Source organism: Rhipicephalus microplus, chromosome X, assembly GCF_043290135.1.
Source record: "Rhipicephalus microplus isolate Deutch F79 chromosome X, USDA_Rmic, whole genome shotgun sequence".
NCBI lineage: Eukaryota > Metazoa > Arthropoda > Arachnida > Ixodida > Ixodidae > Rhipicephalus > Rhipicephalus microplus.
The window spans coordinates 454,748,704-454,765,448 of record NC_134710.1 but is presented as its reverse complement, the minus strand read 5'-3'; the positions used below and the strand labels follow the sequence as shown (position 1 = coordinate 454,765,448).

Here is a 16,745-nt window from a genome sequence, read left to right as displayed (position 1 = left end):
GAAGTAGTTGTCCGGCAAAATAAATATACGTGTGTCATTGCAGCAGCAGTAAGCATGATAATCAAGCTAATCCTATACACTCTGGAAAGCTAAGAATAATCAGCTGAACCTTTGCTAACGCTACGTATATTCTGGCATAGCTGAGCTAAGCCACTGCCATTTTTTTTGATGTTATAAAACATGCCTCGCTGCTTTGTCACTGGCTGTCAAAGCGGCTTCGACTCAACGTAATCTGCGACCGAAAAAAGGCACTTTTTCAAGCCACGCGTTGATGAGGTGGGTCTTCAACAGTGGCAACAAGCAATGCCGAGATTGGATAAGGAACCATTAAGATCTTGCGCTGTGTGCGACCTCCACTTCCAGGAGGACGATATCTTCTTGACTACGCGCACGATGTTCACAGTGAAGTAGTTTTGATACCGCGTGAACAAAAGTGACTTCCAGTTTGTTTGTGGTAGCGTTCAATAAATTGTGTTCATTCAGTAAGGCTTTGCTGAACACATCGTATTTTGCATTTTATAGCCTTATAAGGGTAATGCATTTATTGAATTCATGGGCTATCTTTCCTTGAAAAAAAAAAAAAAAAGAAATCGTTCTGATCGTAAATTCGAGTTATCAGGAACGTACAAATTGTTCTAGGCTTTACACTTCCAATATCTCCGGCGGCATCAGATGAATCTGGTGTGTGCCTCATTGTATAACAATAACTAAGGTTATACGATTTCGAGGCACGTTATGTTAAAGAGCTTTGAAAAATTTGGCCACCTGTGGTTTCTCTAACATGCACCTGAATTCAAGTGAATAGTCCTCCAGTATTTACCCTTAAGACCACTGCAACGGTTTTTTTAATATATACGGTTGAAGTTCAAAGAACAAGAACGCAATACGGCTAAATTAACACAATGCCCGCAAGATTCAGGCATCGCACTCGCATCTCCGCCATGTGGCACCGCATTAGCCGCACAACTGGTGCTTTAATTGCCCACTCTTAATAACCTTAGCGCACTATCACGGAAAATAACTCCCGCAACGCCAAATTAACCGCAACAACTCGCTGTGCGTAGGATCCATTACGTCGCGGCGACCGGTAGATGGATGGATATGGCTGTACCCTTTATATCGGGCGGTGACTAGTGCCACTAAGCCATAATACTTAATGAATTAAAAACAAGATTTATTTTTTCCCTTTAAATAATGAAGTTGAGGATTCGTACTTTGCACTGAAGGGTTTAATTTTTACTCATGCCTTGACTTTAGCCACCAATAAGTCAAACGGGATTGGAAGCGCCACCTAGGGAGCGGGAAACGAAAGGGCCCGCGTTTCGCCGCCTCGTCCCATAGAAACGTGGCGCTCGTGTCCTGTGTCGTCACACCGTGGTGTCGTCGTTTTGTTCTCGTGCTATAACTATCGTCATGCCTCGTCCCAGCAGAATTTGCAAACTGAAGAAGGATCTAGTGACGTAGGGTGCAGTCTAGCCCGGCCGTGCTATGGTGCTTACATGGAACCTTCCTCCATGTTAGTATTCTAAGGACCATAGACATGGAACCTTGCTCCATGGTAGTATTCTAGGGACCATAGCCATGCCCAAAGTGGGCAAGAACCACAATAGAGGCATCATCATCATCATATTCATCAGCGCCATCTTTTGCGTGAAACAAGTGTGAGAGAAGGGAGCCAACTGAGCCTACTGTACCTCGTACCTTGTCTAAGCATTTCTTAGTCGGTGTGTGCAGAGCGTGTTTGTAATATGGAGGACCCCTCCTCGTCAATAGCGACGGGGTCGCCCCGAACACGGCAAGGCGATCGTGATGGCCACGGAGTCCTGTGCGGCGACGTGTGCGACGAGGAGGAACTCTGCTCTAAGGCGGCCGTAGACTTCCTGCGTGCGTCTAGCGGTGATCCATTCCAAGATGGCGAAGACGACGCCGTGTACGGCCGCAACGGCGAGTTTCTGCTCTCCAAAAAGCCTGACGAATGGGCGCGCGGCGACGCGCTTGCGAACCTTGTGTTCGAGCTACGGGCGGGCGATGACGACTTGTTCGGGGGAGCAGAGCGTCTGCTCTGTGCCCGCGATCTCTTCGAGAAAGAAGATGCCACCAAGGACGACACCACCACAAAGAACACCGAGGAGCCCGCTTCCGAAGAGCCGCAGGCCGGCACCCTCTTTTCAGGTATTGTGCTCAAGGTCAAGCTCTGGTACACTACTCGGTCTCTTATCTGTGAAGTGGGCTTGATGCTGCATTTACCTGGTAGCCTTTGCGTCGTATACAGAAGCTGCCAGGTATACAGGTTTCAGCCCACATAGCATCAGCTCATGCACGCGGTGTTTAGTACTCTTATGCTGGTGTCACGCGGTGCACTCATCGCGATTTAGCACGATCAGGATCAATACCGGTGTCACACGGACATTTTTTATCGTAATCAGCGCCGATCTGGGTTAACCATGATACGGATTGGGTGCTGCTACACGGTCACTCTTATTCGCGATCAGGCCCGATCGGGATAAGACTCGTGATCTGGCTGAGAGTGATTTCGTGTCGTCTGCACCCCCTGGCCGAGCTTGTTGAAAGCAAACGAAACAAGAAAATAAAGCATAGTTCTTTAAAAAAATTTAAGAAGCTAGATAGTTACTTATAAAGAAAAAATTTCAACTGTTTCAATGAGAAAACTATCAGTATTCCATATTTTAAGATTCGTATTGACCGCATGCAGTTACGGGAGAAACAAACAAGTTCAACGCTCGCACAGTCGTAGCACCTCGAAGCAAATTGAGCCCTTGGACTACGTCGCAGTGTACGCGCACTTCGTGGTCGAACGAGGAGACCGTTAAGTGCCAACCACTGGCACGCGGTGATCACGCCTACGCGTCAAAAGTATCGAATGCCCCTCTCGGCGTCGGAGGGGGGATACGCTACAGTGTACTAGAAGAGAGCAGTGGGCTTACTCCGCCGCTCCTCTGACGCAGTTGGTGTCGCATAGGAGAGGTGGCGCCACAGGCATCTTAGATAGAAGCTTTGCCTGCAGAAGCTGCTCGCCGCTGGCCGCTCGTACAAGTTGCGACGCGCGTTTCTTTGATATTTATAATAAACTTGCTTGCATTGACTTCCCTTTGACTGTACTGAGAACGTATGTTGCTCTCGGTTCAGTATTATTTCCTTTTTTTTTGGCGATAGATTTGCCGAAAGTCAGTATGATGGCAGCTTATGCAGATATGCTTGCTCCTTTCTAGTGCGATGCAGTTAATGATTTTTTTTTTCTTGGGGTCGGGGAAGCTTGAGTTTTTTGCACATTTTGACAAGCACTACATTTGTTCAGGCCGCATCGTATTGCCCCCAATATAACACCTCGCCGAGCCCTAAAGGACGGTGTACCCGTCAAAATATACGGTTTCATACAGTGACCAGCCATGTACTTTGATCTAAGTGCGCGTTAAAGAACCCCAGATGGTCGAAATTTCCAGAGCCCTCCACTACGGCGTCTCTCACAATCATGTAATGGTTTTGGGACGTTAAACCCTAAATATTAATATTATTACAGTGACCAGATACATGGTTACATGCTGCGTAGACCTAACCTAAAATTATTTTGTTGCAAGATTGTGCCCTGCCTTCCACCAGATAATTAGAAAACAGTGCACGCTCGCTTCCTAGCCGAGCTTTAACATGCAGGCATGCTGGCTGAGTTTGTGCCTTTGCTATGATGAAATTAAATTGTAGCTGAAAGATCTTTTGTTCTAATTCGGTTGTTGCACATAGCTCAGTAGTTTTCTCGGGGTTTTCAATAAATCTAATTATGCAGTTACACATCTGTTAGGCCTATGTACAAGCTTCCGTTCCTGATATGAAGCTCTTATTTTCAAAACTGAAGCACAATATTAAACAACTGATTTACACACACTTTATTCACTTCATCATGTGCAACGGCTCAGCTTCAGCTGCTTGGTCCTCTGCCGCTTTCCTCCTTTGTCACTGTTCAGTCCTTTCACATAAAAATAAAGACGGTTGACAACGTAAAAACTAATTACTTTCACTTTGAGAGTAGCTGCATGTACACTGCAACCAATTTCGATGTAAATTCTGTGCTGACAACTGCCAGCATGTCCATAATGTTGTCAGAGTGCAGCTCGCTCTCACAGAAACAATCTGTGAATATATCTTCGTGCTTTTTCACAAAGCCGTACAGCTGACTAGAGGGATGGAGGAGGCCTCCTTGGTCACTATAGTTTGTTAGCCGAGCAAGCTGAAAACTTTCACCAGGTGAGGTCACGGTGAGCAGCTTGACGCAATCTTGGCATTTTGTTCTAGCATTGACAACGCATTTTCGTGCAAGATAGCCCGAAATACGGTGAATGAGCCTGGAGTCGCTTCTGACCACGTGCTTGTTGTGGTCATCTGAAGCCTGTGGGCCAGCATTATGCTGGTGTACCATGATTTTTTTTTGTTTTCTCTTCATCTGCCGGGGTAGCAGCAGTTTGACTGCACTCCTCTGTATCAGTTGATGATTCGAGCGAGTCAACTTCCATTAAGGAGGCCAGGGTACCCTCCTCGTAGTTTCCATTGCTAACAGACCTAACCAGACCATAAAATGAGAGGCAGTTCACAGTGATTAGGAACTGTGTTGGAGTTGGGTGATCATTATTGCCAGAAACTTGTCTTACAGTTATAAAAAAAAAAATTCCCGAGTGGGTCCTGGCTGGGATGTCATTAGGTACTTGTATTCAACCTTGGATGTCAAGTAGGCAAGCAACTCGAAAGTGCTTGAAATGGTGACACGCAAGCCGGCTGCTGTGGAGTCACTTAAAAATCAACCAGTTCTCTTGGCATGCCTTTTCCACTGATCAAGGTACGACAGAAAGTCCTTCAGGGTTTCTTCTTTCAAAGAGCTTGGCCGGAGAGCTTCAGCAGCATACTGTGATGTATAAACTGGCTCATCTTGTTGAAAAAAAAAACAGAATAAAACAATATTGCTTGAATTCTTGTTGACATGACCTCTCGGATTACAGCCACCGTCAAGCCGTCGGGCAAAAAACTGCAAACTCCATCATTTTCACTTTAAGGAATGTTTACTAAAGGTATTCTATAAGCTGGCTGGCAGGGAGATTGGTTAATCTGGGGCATGGTGTTGTCTGGGGTGAAGGCCTCGTCAGGAGACATATGGGTCATCTTTTGCCTAAGCTGGAGGACATAATTCACATTGTGTATTTATGTCTGAAATAAACGAGTGAATTGCGTATATATGTCTGAATAAACAAGCGCGGAGACTGGGTCTCCCGCGAGGTACCGGCACTTCTTTTCCCTCAATAATATGCACATAGTCTCTGAGCACATAACGCAGCTCGAAGTAAAGCTCGCACACTGCACTGGTGTCTTTCAGGGGCTTGTCTGATCTGCGCATGTTCTTTTCCCATTGTTTACGCCTGTTCTCATCCTTTGGGACGCCAAACTATGACAGCTTCGGCCCACCCTTCACGAACACATAGCCTGTTTGGCACCCAGGCGCGTAGCAGTGGTTTTGCCAATATCGCGGCATCGCTTAGGCACTAAAGCTTATACCGATTTCTTGACTGGTGCGTACGGCTCACAGCTGATGGCAAAAACTCGGCGCTACAATGGCCACAGCAATAGCACGTCGCTCGGCAACTGCTGCTGCGTAAGAGCTGGCCAGCACTTTCAGCCGCCACGCTCACCCAAAGTTCCATTGATGGCGATGCCAGCGCCGCCGCCTTGGCGAATAGAGAAACACACACAGGCGACGTTCGTGTAGCCACCCCACCGCATGCCCTCTGCCGAGGAGTAAGCCCTCTGCCCTCTTTTAGTACACTGTAGATACGCGATGAGGTGCGCGAATGAGGCTTGACATTTCGTTTACGTCACCACCAGTGTTTCCCGGTACTTGGGGAGCAACCCGCCATGTTCAGGCCCATTAGTAGCTTAAAAATAGCCAAACATAAGTCATAAAAATAGCCAAAGACAATATATACAGATAATACGTTTTTATTTTTTATGAACTGACACACAGCGAGCTCATACACGAAGAAAATAAATATTCAATGTATGAACAGACAGATTAAGCACTTTAAACAAGTACAAGAAAAAAAATGTGGTTGATAAAAAACTTGTGTGAAGGAGCTTATACATGGGTAATACATACTCGCAACAAAATAAACCTAATGAGAATAAACAAATTCAAGATACAGGCAATATCTCAAAAATATGGTTACACATGCTAACTTGTGAAGTATCAAAAATTCAGTTAATGAACACGAAATAGTTTTTACAAATAAATCAAACAAAAACAAAAGAAGCACAAGCAATATAAACAACTTAGAAAACATCATGTAAAAAATTGTCACACGAGAAAAAAAAAAAAAAACTACTGACAGCTAGGGTCACCTATCGTTAGATTGTGGAATTATTGCCGCGTTTGCTAGGAGACTAGAGAGAGAATCGGCCATCTACCCTTATCTTTCTTTACTCCTATTTCACCAAAACACTGCGCCGTGCTCCCTCAAGGGCACCAGTAATGAGCATCTTCTTTTTCCTTCTTTTTCCTCTTCTAAGCACTATCTCCACCAAGCAGTTATCGACATGACATTTGAATGATCTTACAAGATCGCTAGGTGTCCGAACCAGTGGCGTAGCTTGGTTGTATCACGGCGTTATGGAAACATTCCAAAAATGCGTCCGATGGCACAAAATCTTTACAGCATTGTGTCTCGCCCCACAGACTAAATTTTAGAAACAAGATATTTTCAAGTGTTCACAAATTCATCTAGTTTCAGAGATCCGTTTTTGTGAGATCCGTTTTTGTGTGGCTCAACAGAGGCATTCGACAAAGGCAACGTGAGAAAAGACATGGCTAGTTTGGAGAGTAAAGGAAGCATAGGAGCACCAGCAATGTTTGTTACTAGGTAAACATTTTTTTCCACTAAGCCATCGCCGCTCCTAGCGATCCTGGCGATGGTGTAGTGGTTAGAGCATCCGCCTCGCATGCAAGAGGTCCGTGGTTCGAATCTCGGTCTTGCGCAGTTCCCAACCGGATAAAAAAAAAAAAAAAACGCCTGGCGATGGAAGTGCATTAAGAGGCCTGGGGTGCGGCCTCACCGGTGACCACCACCAGTAACGCACTCCCTCACCAGAGGAGGATTGGCCACCCTAGTGCAGTATCTGGCCACTACCTCCCACAAGCATACGTTAATTAACTGACGGCCCTCAGTTCCCAGCAGCTGCGAAGCAACTGACTACGGTGGCGGTCAGATCTGCAACGCAGCTGAGGGTGCCAAGAATCTCTGGATCCGGACAGGCCACCTTTGGAACCTGAACTTGGCAACGTTTAACGCTAGAACCTTATTTAGTGAGGCAAGTCTAGCTGTACTATTCGAGGAGCCAGAGGGTGTTAAATGAGATATAATAGGGCTCTGTGAGGTTAAGAGGACAAATTAGGCCTATACGGTGCTACAGAATGGGCACATCCTTTGCTGTCGGGGCTTGGCTGCCAGAAGAGAACTGGGAGTGGGGTTCCTTAATCACACAAACATAGCTGGCAACATAGAGGAATACTATAGCATTAATGAAAGGGTGGTGGTATCGTAGTTGAGCTCAATAGAAGATACAATATGAAGGTGGTATAGCCTTACGCACCTACATCCAGCCATGATGACGCTTCAATTGAAAGTTTCTATGAAGAGGTAGAATCGGCAATGAGTAAGGTAAAAACACAGTACACTATACTGATGGCAGATTTTAATGCGAAGGTAGGGAAGAAGCAGGCTGGAGACCAGGCGATGGGAGATTATGGCATCGGTACTAGAAATGCCAGAGGAGAGCTACTAGTAGAATTCGCAGAATGCAATGATTTACAGATTTTGAATACCTACTACTAAAAGCGAGGAAACCGTAAATGGACTTGGAGGAGCCCTAATGGCGAAAATAAGAATGAAATAGACTTTATAATGTGTGCACACCCAGGCATCGTGCAGGATGTGGAAGTGCTTGGCAAGGTATGATGCAGTGACCATAGAATGGTATGATCTGGAATTTGCCTAAACTTGAAAAAGGAACGACAGAATCTGATACGCAAGAAACCGATTAATGAGCTAGCACTGAGAGAAAAAGTAGAGGAATGCAGAGTCTCACTTGAGAACAGGTACTTGGCTCTTAACGTGGAAACCAACCTTAGCATTGACGCAATGAATGATAATCTGACGAGTATCATTACGGAGTGTGCAGTGGAAGTTGGAGGTACGGTACTTAGACAGGACACGGGCAAGCTGTCCCAGGAGACTGAGAACCTCATTAAAACGCGTCAAAGCATGAAAGTCTCAAGTACTACAGACAAAATAGAACTGGCAGAGCTTTTGAAGTTGATTAACAAGCATAAGGTATTCGGTGTAAGAAGGTATAACGTGGAGAGAATCGAACACGCTCTTAAAAACGGGGGAAGCGCCAAAGCAGTGAAGAGGAAACTTGGGATAGGCAGAAATTGGATGTGTGCACTAAGGGACAAAGAAGGCAAAATAACTACCAATATGGATAGGATAGTTAAAATAGCGGAGGAGTTTTACAGAGACCTGTAAAGTAGCCGGGACAACCCCGACATAATACTATAAGAACTAGCAGTAACCCAGATGGCATCCCACCAGTAATGATAGAAGTCAGAAAAGCCTTGGAGAGCATGCAAAGAGGTAAAGCTGCTGGTGAGGACCAGGTAACATCATATCTGCTGAAAGATGAAGGACAGATTGTGTTAGAAAAACTAGCCACCCTATTTACGAGGTGCCTCCTGACGGGAAGAGTACCAGAGTCTTGGAAGAATGCTAACATCATCTTAATACATAAGAAAGGAGATTACAGGGACTTGAAGAATCACAGGCCGATCAGCTTGCTCTCCGTAGTATACAAGCTGTTTACCAGGGTAACTGTTAACAGAGTTAAGAAAACATTAGAATTCAATCAACTAAAGGAACAAGCAAGCTACTCAAAAATCGACCACATATACACTATCAATCAGGTAATAGAGAAATGCTCAGAATATAGCCAACTACTATACATAGCCTTCATAAGTTACGAGAAGGCATTTGATTCAGTAGAAATATCAGCAGTAATGCAGACACTGTGGAATCAGGGCGTCGATGAAGTATATATAAACACCCTGGAAGAAATATACAGGGGATCAACTGCTACCATATTGCTTTATAAAGAAAGCAACAGAATACCAATCAAGAAGGGTGTAAGGCAGTGGGATACAATCTCCCCAATGCTATATACCGCTTGCTTACAGGAGGCTTTAAGAGGCCTAGAATGGAAACAGTTAGGTATAAGAGTTAATGGAGAGTACCTTAGTAACCTGCGCTTCGCCGATGACATTGCATTGCTGAATAACTCGGGGGACGAATTGCAACCTATGATTACGGAGTTAGACAAGGAAAGCAGAAAGGTGGGTCTTAAAATTAATCTGCAGAAAACGAAAGCAATGTACAACAACCTCGGAAGAGAGCAGCGCTTCGAGATAGGTAATGGTGCACTTCAAGTTGTAAAAGACTGTCTTGTTAGGGCAGGTAATAACCGCGGAACCAAACCATGAGATTGAAGTAACTAGAAGAATAAGAATGGGGTAGAGCACATTTGGCAAGCACTCTCAAATTATGACAGGTAGATTGCCGCTATCCCTCAAGAGGAAGGTATATAACAGCTGTATCTTGCTGGTACTTAGCTACAGAGCAGAAACCTAGACTTACAAAGAGGGTTCAACTTAAATTGAGGACGATGCAGCGAGAAATGGGAAGAAAAATGGTAGGTGTAACCTTAAAAGACAAGAAGAGAGCAGAGTGGATTAGGAAACAAACGGGGGTTAAGGATATCATAGTTGAAATTAAAAAGAGGAAATGGACATGGGCCGGGCATGTAGTGCGTAGACAGGATAACCGCTTGTGATTAAGGGTAACTAACTGGATTCTTAGAGAAGGCAAGCGGGTTAGGGGGAGACAGAAGGTCAAGTGGGCAGATGAGATTAAGAAATTTGCGGGTATAAATTGGCAGTAGCAAGCACAGGACCGAGTTGACTGGCAAAACATGGGAGAGGCTTTGTCTTGCAGTGGACGTAGTCAGGCTGATGATGATGATAATGATGAAACATTTTTTTCAAAAATTCGTCTCGAAGATCACTCAACCTGCACTGAATAAGGGCGTACTCACACTCAATTGCAGCTATATCAGAGGACCATATAATGCTCAAAAGAATCGTATAGGAACGTGAACAGGAACTTGCTAAAGTGGCTGTGGTGCAAGCGGTGCAAGTCACTCAGCAATTGGATATTTGACGGCAAGTGCTTCAATTATGCATGCAACTAAAAAGCTTCGGCACCGTTCGAGGGGAGCATCTTTCTTCTTCTCGCATAGAGAAGACTTCTCTAGTGAGTCACGAACAGTGGTTCTCAAGTTACTTGCCCGAACGTGCAGAAAATGATCTTCCCAACTGGCATCGGTTGATGCATAGTCTAGAAGAGGGATCACTGGCATCGGTTGATGCATAGTCTAGAAGAGTGATCCGCAGAAGCAAGCATTTAACAAAGGCTCTTGGCCTCGGTGGAAATCGGAGTTTGGTCTCAGTGGAAATCCGTGTGGTTTGGGCAGTTCATCTCAATGGTCTTCGATTTTTATACCTTTTTGGCAGGAAGTTACCTGTCTGGGTGGCCACACATGTTCAAACACTTCTAAGCGCTAGAGAAAGAACCGTCGCTTGTGCACTACAAAATTGTTCCAATATGTGTGCATAGCTTAGACTGCTAAAAGCCGGCACATTCCGTTTTCCCTTCATCCTTTTTGAGAGGGACACGCACAGCTTGCAGAGCGACATAGTGCCAACTGTACGACACCAGCAACCTCCGCTTTTTTCTTTATTTGTTTAGGAGCAAGGCACGCTTTGCTTTTTTCGGCAGAATGAAGGGGCACGAGATTTTTGCTGATGCACATTCATAAAGATCTTGATGCTAAACAATGATTAAGCCCCCAAGGGGGAGAAAAGGCAATGCAATACGAGGGTTGTAGGCGAAGGCAGGCAATAGCCCAAATATAGCCAAATAGCCTAAGATGAAAAATCCCGCCAACTCGAGAAAAAGCTAGCCCGATTTGGCTATTTATAGCCCAACCTGGCAACCCTGGTCACCATGCGTGCGGTGGAGCTAACCAACCAGAGGCCACGATAACTCTGAATGCTGTGCCCACGTGGCTGTGCCCAATGGCCGTCGTTTCGAAGGCGCGGCCGAGTGCTGGGCACAAGCACGGAAACTACTCCAATTGTTCTTGAATGACCGCTTCGTGATATAAAATGACACAACGAACGACGGCGAGCGCTACCAGCGTGACGCGGTTTCTTGCCGAGTTTGAGCGACGTCGACAAATCCAGCGAATGCTGGCCGGCTGTGCTTGTGCCGGTCCTGAGTGCGATCGTCAGCCAAGTGAAACTGTCTACAGACTACTGAAGCATGTCAGTTTTCCTGCTCTTTGATGTGTGATTTTCTGTGCTAAAAACCAGTGAAAACAAGCATCGGAGGTTTGAAGCTTTGAGCGTGAGCCCTCGCCTACCGCGAAGTCAATTCAGAGCGATGTCGTCTGCATTCAGCATAGGCTTCTACTGTCGAGTTCGTGTGAGCCAGCTCATGTGAGGAATATTGGCCGGGAAAAAAAAAAAAAAAATCAACGGTAGTTTCTGTCGCAAAGTAGACACTGTATACGACGCCCGAAACATCGCGTAGTGCCTACGGAGAAGTTTTTATCCGCACTGTTTGTTTTCCGCATCGGTATTCATCATCACTGAAAGTAAATCTCGCACTAGCCAACACATTTCGGTGATTTGAAAATGTACATACTTACATGAGTGTATTTTCGCATTGTACGACGCTGAACCATACGTTGGCTTAGGTGCAAATCATTTGCGTGTGTTTTCAAGCTAACAAGCGTGCGCTAGTTGGTAGCAGTGTGGTGTGATTTCGGGCCGGGTACGAGCGACGCTGACACATTCAGCTGTTAACGGTCTCATTTTCATTCATGTATAAGAAGAAACTTGAACGTGCGTTGTTGCGGTAATCGAAAAAGAAAGTTGCATGATTAAGTGCTGCTGGTGTCACTTACTGTTTCACCTTTTGATTTTTGTTCTGCTTCTCTGTCACTCTCGGTAGCACATATACGCTGTTTGACAGCATTATAACACACACATTCTTTCTAGTCCATTCTGATACTCATAGCTAGGCAATCAACGATGCTTCTCCATCGTTTTACAGTTTACTATAATACGTGTTTTGTTGATGGTGATAATTAGCAGAAAACCTTGTAAGTTAAAAGCACCTGCTTTGAACACAGCTGCACAATGACACGATAGTAGGAAGAAGAGCATGTCTCCACATGTATGTACAAAATGAATCAAAGTACACTAGTACTGTACTGCACTTTGTTTAGAAGAAATGAAAACGGTGTCTCATCTGACTTTTGAGACCATTCAGAACTGTGCATGCACTTATCTGTTCCTCCAGACTGATATGAGCTGAAGATATTATTAGATGGTTTCGAACAATAAATATTTTTATGTGTTGACAAGGACTGTTTCATTTCTGTTCACTTTTTTTGTATAATTAACTTAGAGTATGCATTCACTTAAGCATATTCGAAATATCAAGATGTTCAGTTTAGCTATGGTAGAAAACTTCTCAAAGAATTCTATATAGTACTCTGGTGTAATTCCAAGACCGAGCATACAAGTAATGTCACTAAAATGCTGTGTAATACATGACAAGCGAGAAGCAGCCCATGCTTTTGACATCAGGCTTATGGTTAGAAAATGTGCAATAATACGAGACACAAATGGAGAACGCGTTAGCTCAGGGGTTCGTTTATGTCTAGTATGCTTGCACCCTTTCTAACCACAAACCGACAACTATGTTAGTAACATCGGGTTGTCATTGATGGTTGCAGGTTGTACTCGTCAGGGCATCCCTAATGAATGCTACTGCGTACATAGAACTATTTGTGTGTGTATAAAACAACCCACAACTTTCATGTTTTCTGATGGACCAGGGAGTGTGATAGCGCTCTCACGTCCTGCCTCAGTATCTCCGGCATCAGCTGCTAGGGACAGCCAGAAAATGAGACGCTCGCACGTTTTCAAGGAAGGCAGTGGGGACACAATCATAATCCCCTCTGTGGTGTTGTACATGTGTGCGTGCTCCTTTAAAATTGAACTGCAAAGTATGTCAGCCTTTGTACTTTTGTGCAATTATCCGGGAAGTGCTCCTTCTCGCAGTTGAAAAAGCTGTGGCTGTACACTAGGCAAAATACTGCTGCTTCTGCTGGCTAGGCTCTGTGTTCTGGTGCTTTCCTCGCGTCCCAAAAATTCCATTGGCAGACGCTGAAAGCGCGTCTTGTTTATGCCTGTCTTGTTTATGGTTGTTTTGTGTTGATTTCGTGCTGTCTTGGCATTACCCGAAGTTGAGCATGTAGTAAGAAAAAAAAAGGCTTATTCGTTTCTGTGCACTTGCACGAAGGAGAGGCTAAGTAAGCCTCAAACTATAGCCTTAAAAACAAGTGTGGCTGGTCAAACCTTGCAGGGAAATAAGCAGTGCCCTCCAAGGGATGCACCATCCTCAGGTCGCGTTGCATTTCTCAGGCTTTGTTCACAATACGTTGACTGTGCAAACAGTGTCGTAACTTGTGAGGATGAATGTTATACCTCTGGAATGGAATGAAAGTAGTAGTTTCAAAACGGTCATTGCATTCTCTGCATCTGATGTGCCCACATAGTGCCTTTGTGACCTTCACAGCTCCTGTTCTAGCTGTTTTTTTTGCTGTTAGTGGTGTCCTTTTTGTCATCCTTAGCCGGTATAACGTTTTGTCTTGCACCTTTAAAAAATTCAGAGTAAAGAGTGGAACAGTATTCTCAAAAGTGGCCCATTTTACCTGCAGCTGGTTTCGTTTGATGCTCGCTGATTTCTAATTGAGGGAGCCTGACGAATTGCTAGCAAGTTTTTAGCTGCCAAGTTCAGTTCCCATGAAATGAGCTGAATACTGCACTGAGTACCCTGCACAGGAGAGATAGGGAAACATAGCGGCCAAAGGTGAGAAAAAAAAAAAGTCACGTCAAAATGTGTTCTCAAGCACACGTCTTGTTTTACCAAGGCAACGGTAATTTCGGGCTTTGTACAGACTCTCATAAACATAGCAATGTGCAATCTGGTCATTTGCTATGTTTACAATTTTATGCGCTCATATGTCTGATGTGATTGCATCAACATACTCTTCATTTCTTCCTTTATGTCAAAGATACATCGCTGTCCGGATTATACATAGCAACATGCAGGATAGCGGTAACACAAAAACTGCGCTCTTCTCCACATGTGCACATGTAAAGTAGTGTCGCAATAATTACGAGGATTTCTATGTCGAATCTACAGCTGGCCCACGTTTGTGCCTTGAAAGTTTTCACAAAATACTGACTGTTTCACACTCCAGGGAAAACTCGAAGCACATTGCTGTGCATGCAGAGTTTACCCCCAAATGTGAAACAGCCTGTACACGACTTGCACCAACATCACAGCTTGCAATGTGAGATATCAATTCACCATTGCACTGAATTACTGAATGCCAACTGCCGTAGCCAAAGGTCTACTGAAAGTAGCTCGGGGCATCATGCATGCCTTTCAAATTCATTAAAGTGAAGAATCAGCAGCCAGTGGACACGAAAATTTTGAGCTTGCTGTACATCGCGGAGAACCACTCCGAGCATGCAGTGAGCTTCCCATGTGAATAATGCTGTATGGGGCTCGCCGCTCACAACTTGGATCATCTATGACTGTTTTATACACGAACCTCAACTATTAAGTTTGCGGTGCAAATTTATCTATAGGTTTCTTCCTAAGAAGTCCCTGCATTTACTTCTTCAGAGTTGCTTATTAGTCGCCAAAAAATGTGACTGACATGGGCTTCATTTTGGTGCGATGTGTTATACATGTCTCGCCTATTTGTCAGGAGACCGTTAAAGCTTTTTGGCGAGCATTGGAAATTTCGTGCGCCTTGCATACACCAAGAAGGTGACTCGTAAAGAAGTGGATGAATGTGGCAGGCGTGCTTGTTCAGTATGGGAAGAGATGAGAGCCTGTGCCAATTCAGCCATGTTAAATGATGGCAAAACATGTTGACAAGACATTTTGTGGAATTTATTTGTTAAGGCACAAATTATAGGAATGCTTTAAGTACCCCTTAAAGAAGTTGCTGATGTTCACAAAGTTGTTAAGCCTACAGGCTTTTTATCCATTTGCTCGACCACTTCAGATCTCAGCTAATACTTGTGGGTCATTATTATTAATTTTAGAGTAAGGATAACTAATGTTGTCATCGGTAGTTGTCTGTGTGAACAGTTGTGTCCGATTCTGGTGTCTGCACATGTAGATCACTCTGTTAGTGCTGCATTTGTTTGCTCATAGCATAAATCCATTGACACAGTGAGCTGCTAGTAATAGTAGTAGTAGCAGTGAGCATGAAAACTCTGTTTTCTCCGCATTTGGAGCATTCAACATGAAAGGCTGTGGCACACTGACATAGTCGCTGCATTAGCAAGTCAGCCACTGGGTCGAAATTGGAAGTTGTTGGGCCTGTTGGTTTGAACATAACCTGAAAGCAAGTGTAGGAGTGGTTCGGAATTGCCTCTGCGTCTTTCTTCTCAACCCCTTCGGCGCTGCCATTCGCCCGGCTCACAATGATAGGAAAGCTGTTACAATTGCTTCAACCTGCTACATTTCGTGAAAGCTGCTACATCCATGCTACAAATGAGCAGAACTGCTCCAAAGCTGCTACGCATAACTATAGTGGCTAAAAGGAGAGGTGTCAGCATCGACGCGGCGCAGGGCGAGCGAGAATTCATCCGGATGCGACGGCGCTGCAGTCGCTTTCAAAACGCCCCTCCTCGTGCCCGCGAGCTTGTATCAGTTGTTTTTTATTGAAAATATTTCACGTTACCCTGCGGATATAACAAAGTCTACCTGTCACGATTCTGGCGGTGCGCTGCAAAGCATGTATTGGCACTGAAAACTAGTGTTTTCAATTCACTTCGTAGTATATCAGCTACGAAACTTAGAAGACGGAGAATCAAATCACTTTCCGTAAGCTTCACACCAAAACAAAGTCCATGCACTTTTCACTTTGATGCTGCAGTGGCCTCCGTGACAGCTCAATGCAGGTGAAGGTATTGGTAACCGTTATTTTTATGACTTGCGCAATAAAGGTCTAATTTTACAAGCAAGACATTTATTTTCACGAAAGCGAAAAACTGTATGAAAAATAAACGCAACATATGCTTTAAGGTTGGAGAGCACTGCAAGTTAAAGGAAAGTCAACTAAAGCAAGAGAATAAGGCAACTAAAAAGAACAGTAAATATACGATGATACAATGGGCACACGTACACACATGACATTGAGATTTTATTGGCAAACATAGATACAGTCACAAAGCAGTTCACGAAAAAATTAATTTCTGCATATGTGAAACACAGCCAGGCGGTGACATCACAATCGTTAATGGGATATTTGCAGCAGTGTGAACAAGGCAATAGTAAAATCACAAGAAACAACACAGTGTGACTAATGCACAATAACATAAAATAAAACCTTGTTCATTGAGCTAACAATATGACAGTTAAGTCATACGTCTCAACTTCGAGAACTTCATTCTTTCTTTTTTTTTTTTGACTGGACGCATTTTC

General features: G+C 44.4%; 1 protein-coding gene across 2 annotated transcripts in view; it reads left to right on the top strand.

The window, feature by feature from the left end:
- The first annotated feature begins 1,420 nt into the window (after window positions 1-1,420).
- LOC119160858 (uncharacterized) overlaps window positions 1,421-16,745 on the top strand; it is a 119,572-nt gene continuing 104,247 nt past the window's right edge. Inside the window, exon 1 of one of the 2 annotated variants that reach the window (XM_037413126.2) lies at window positions 1,421-2,172. In XM_037413126.2, the coding sequence (XP_037269023.1) occupies window positions 1,749-2,172 (424 nt within the window). In that variant the 5' untranslated portion in view covers window positions 1,421-1,748. The remainder of the gene's footprint in view (window positions 2,173-16,745) is intronic. The other variant, XM_037413125.2, reaches the window with a different exon arrangement.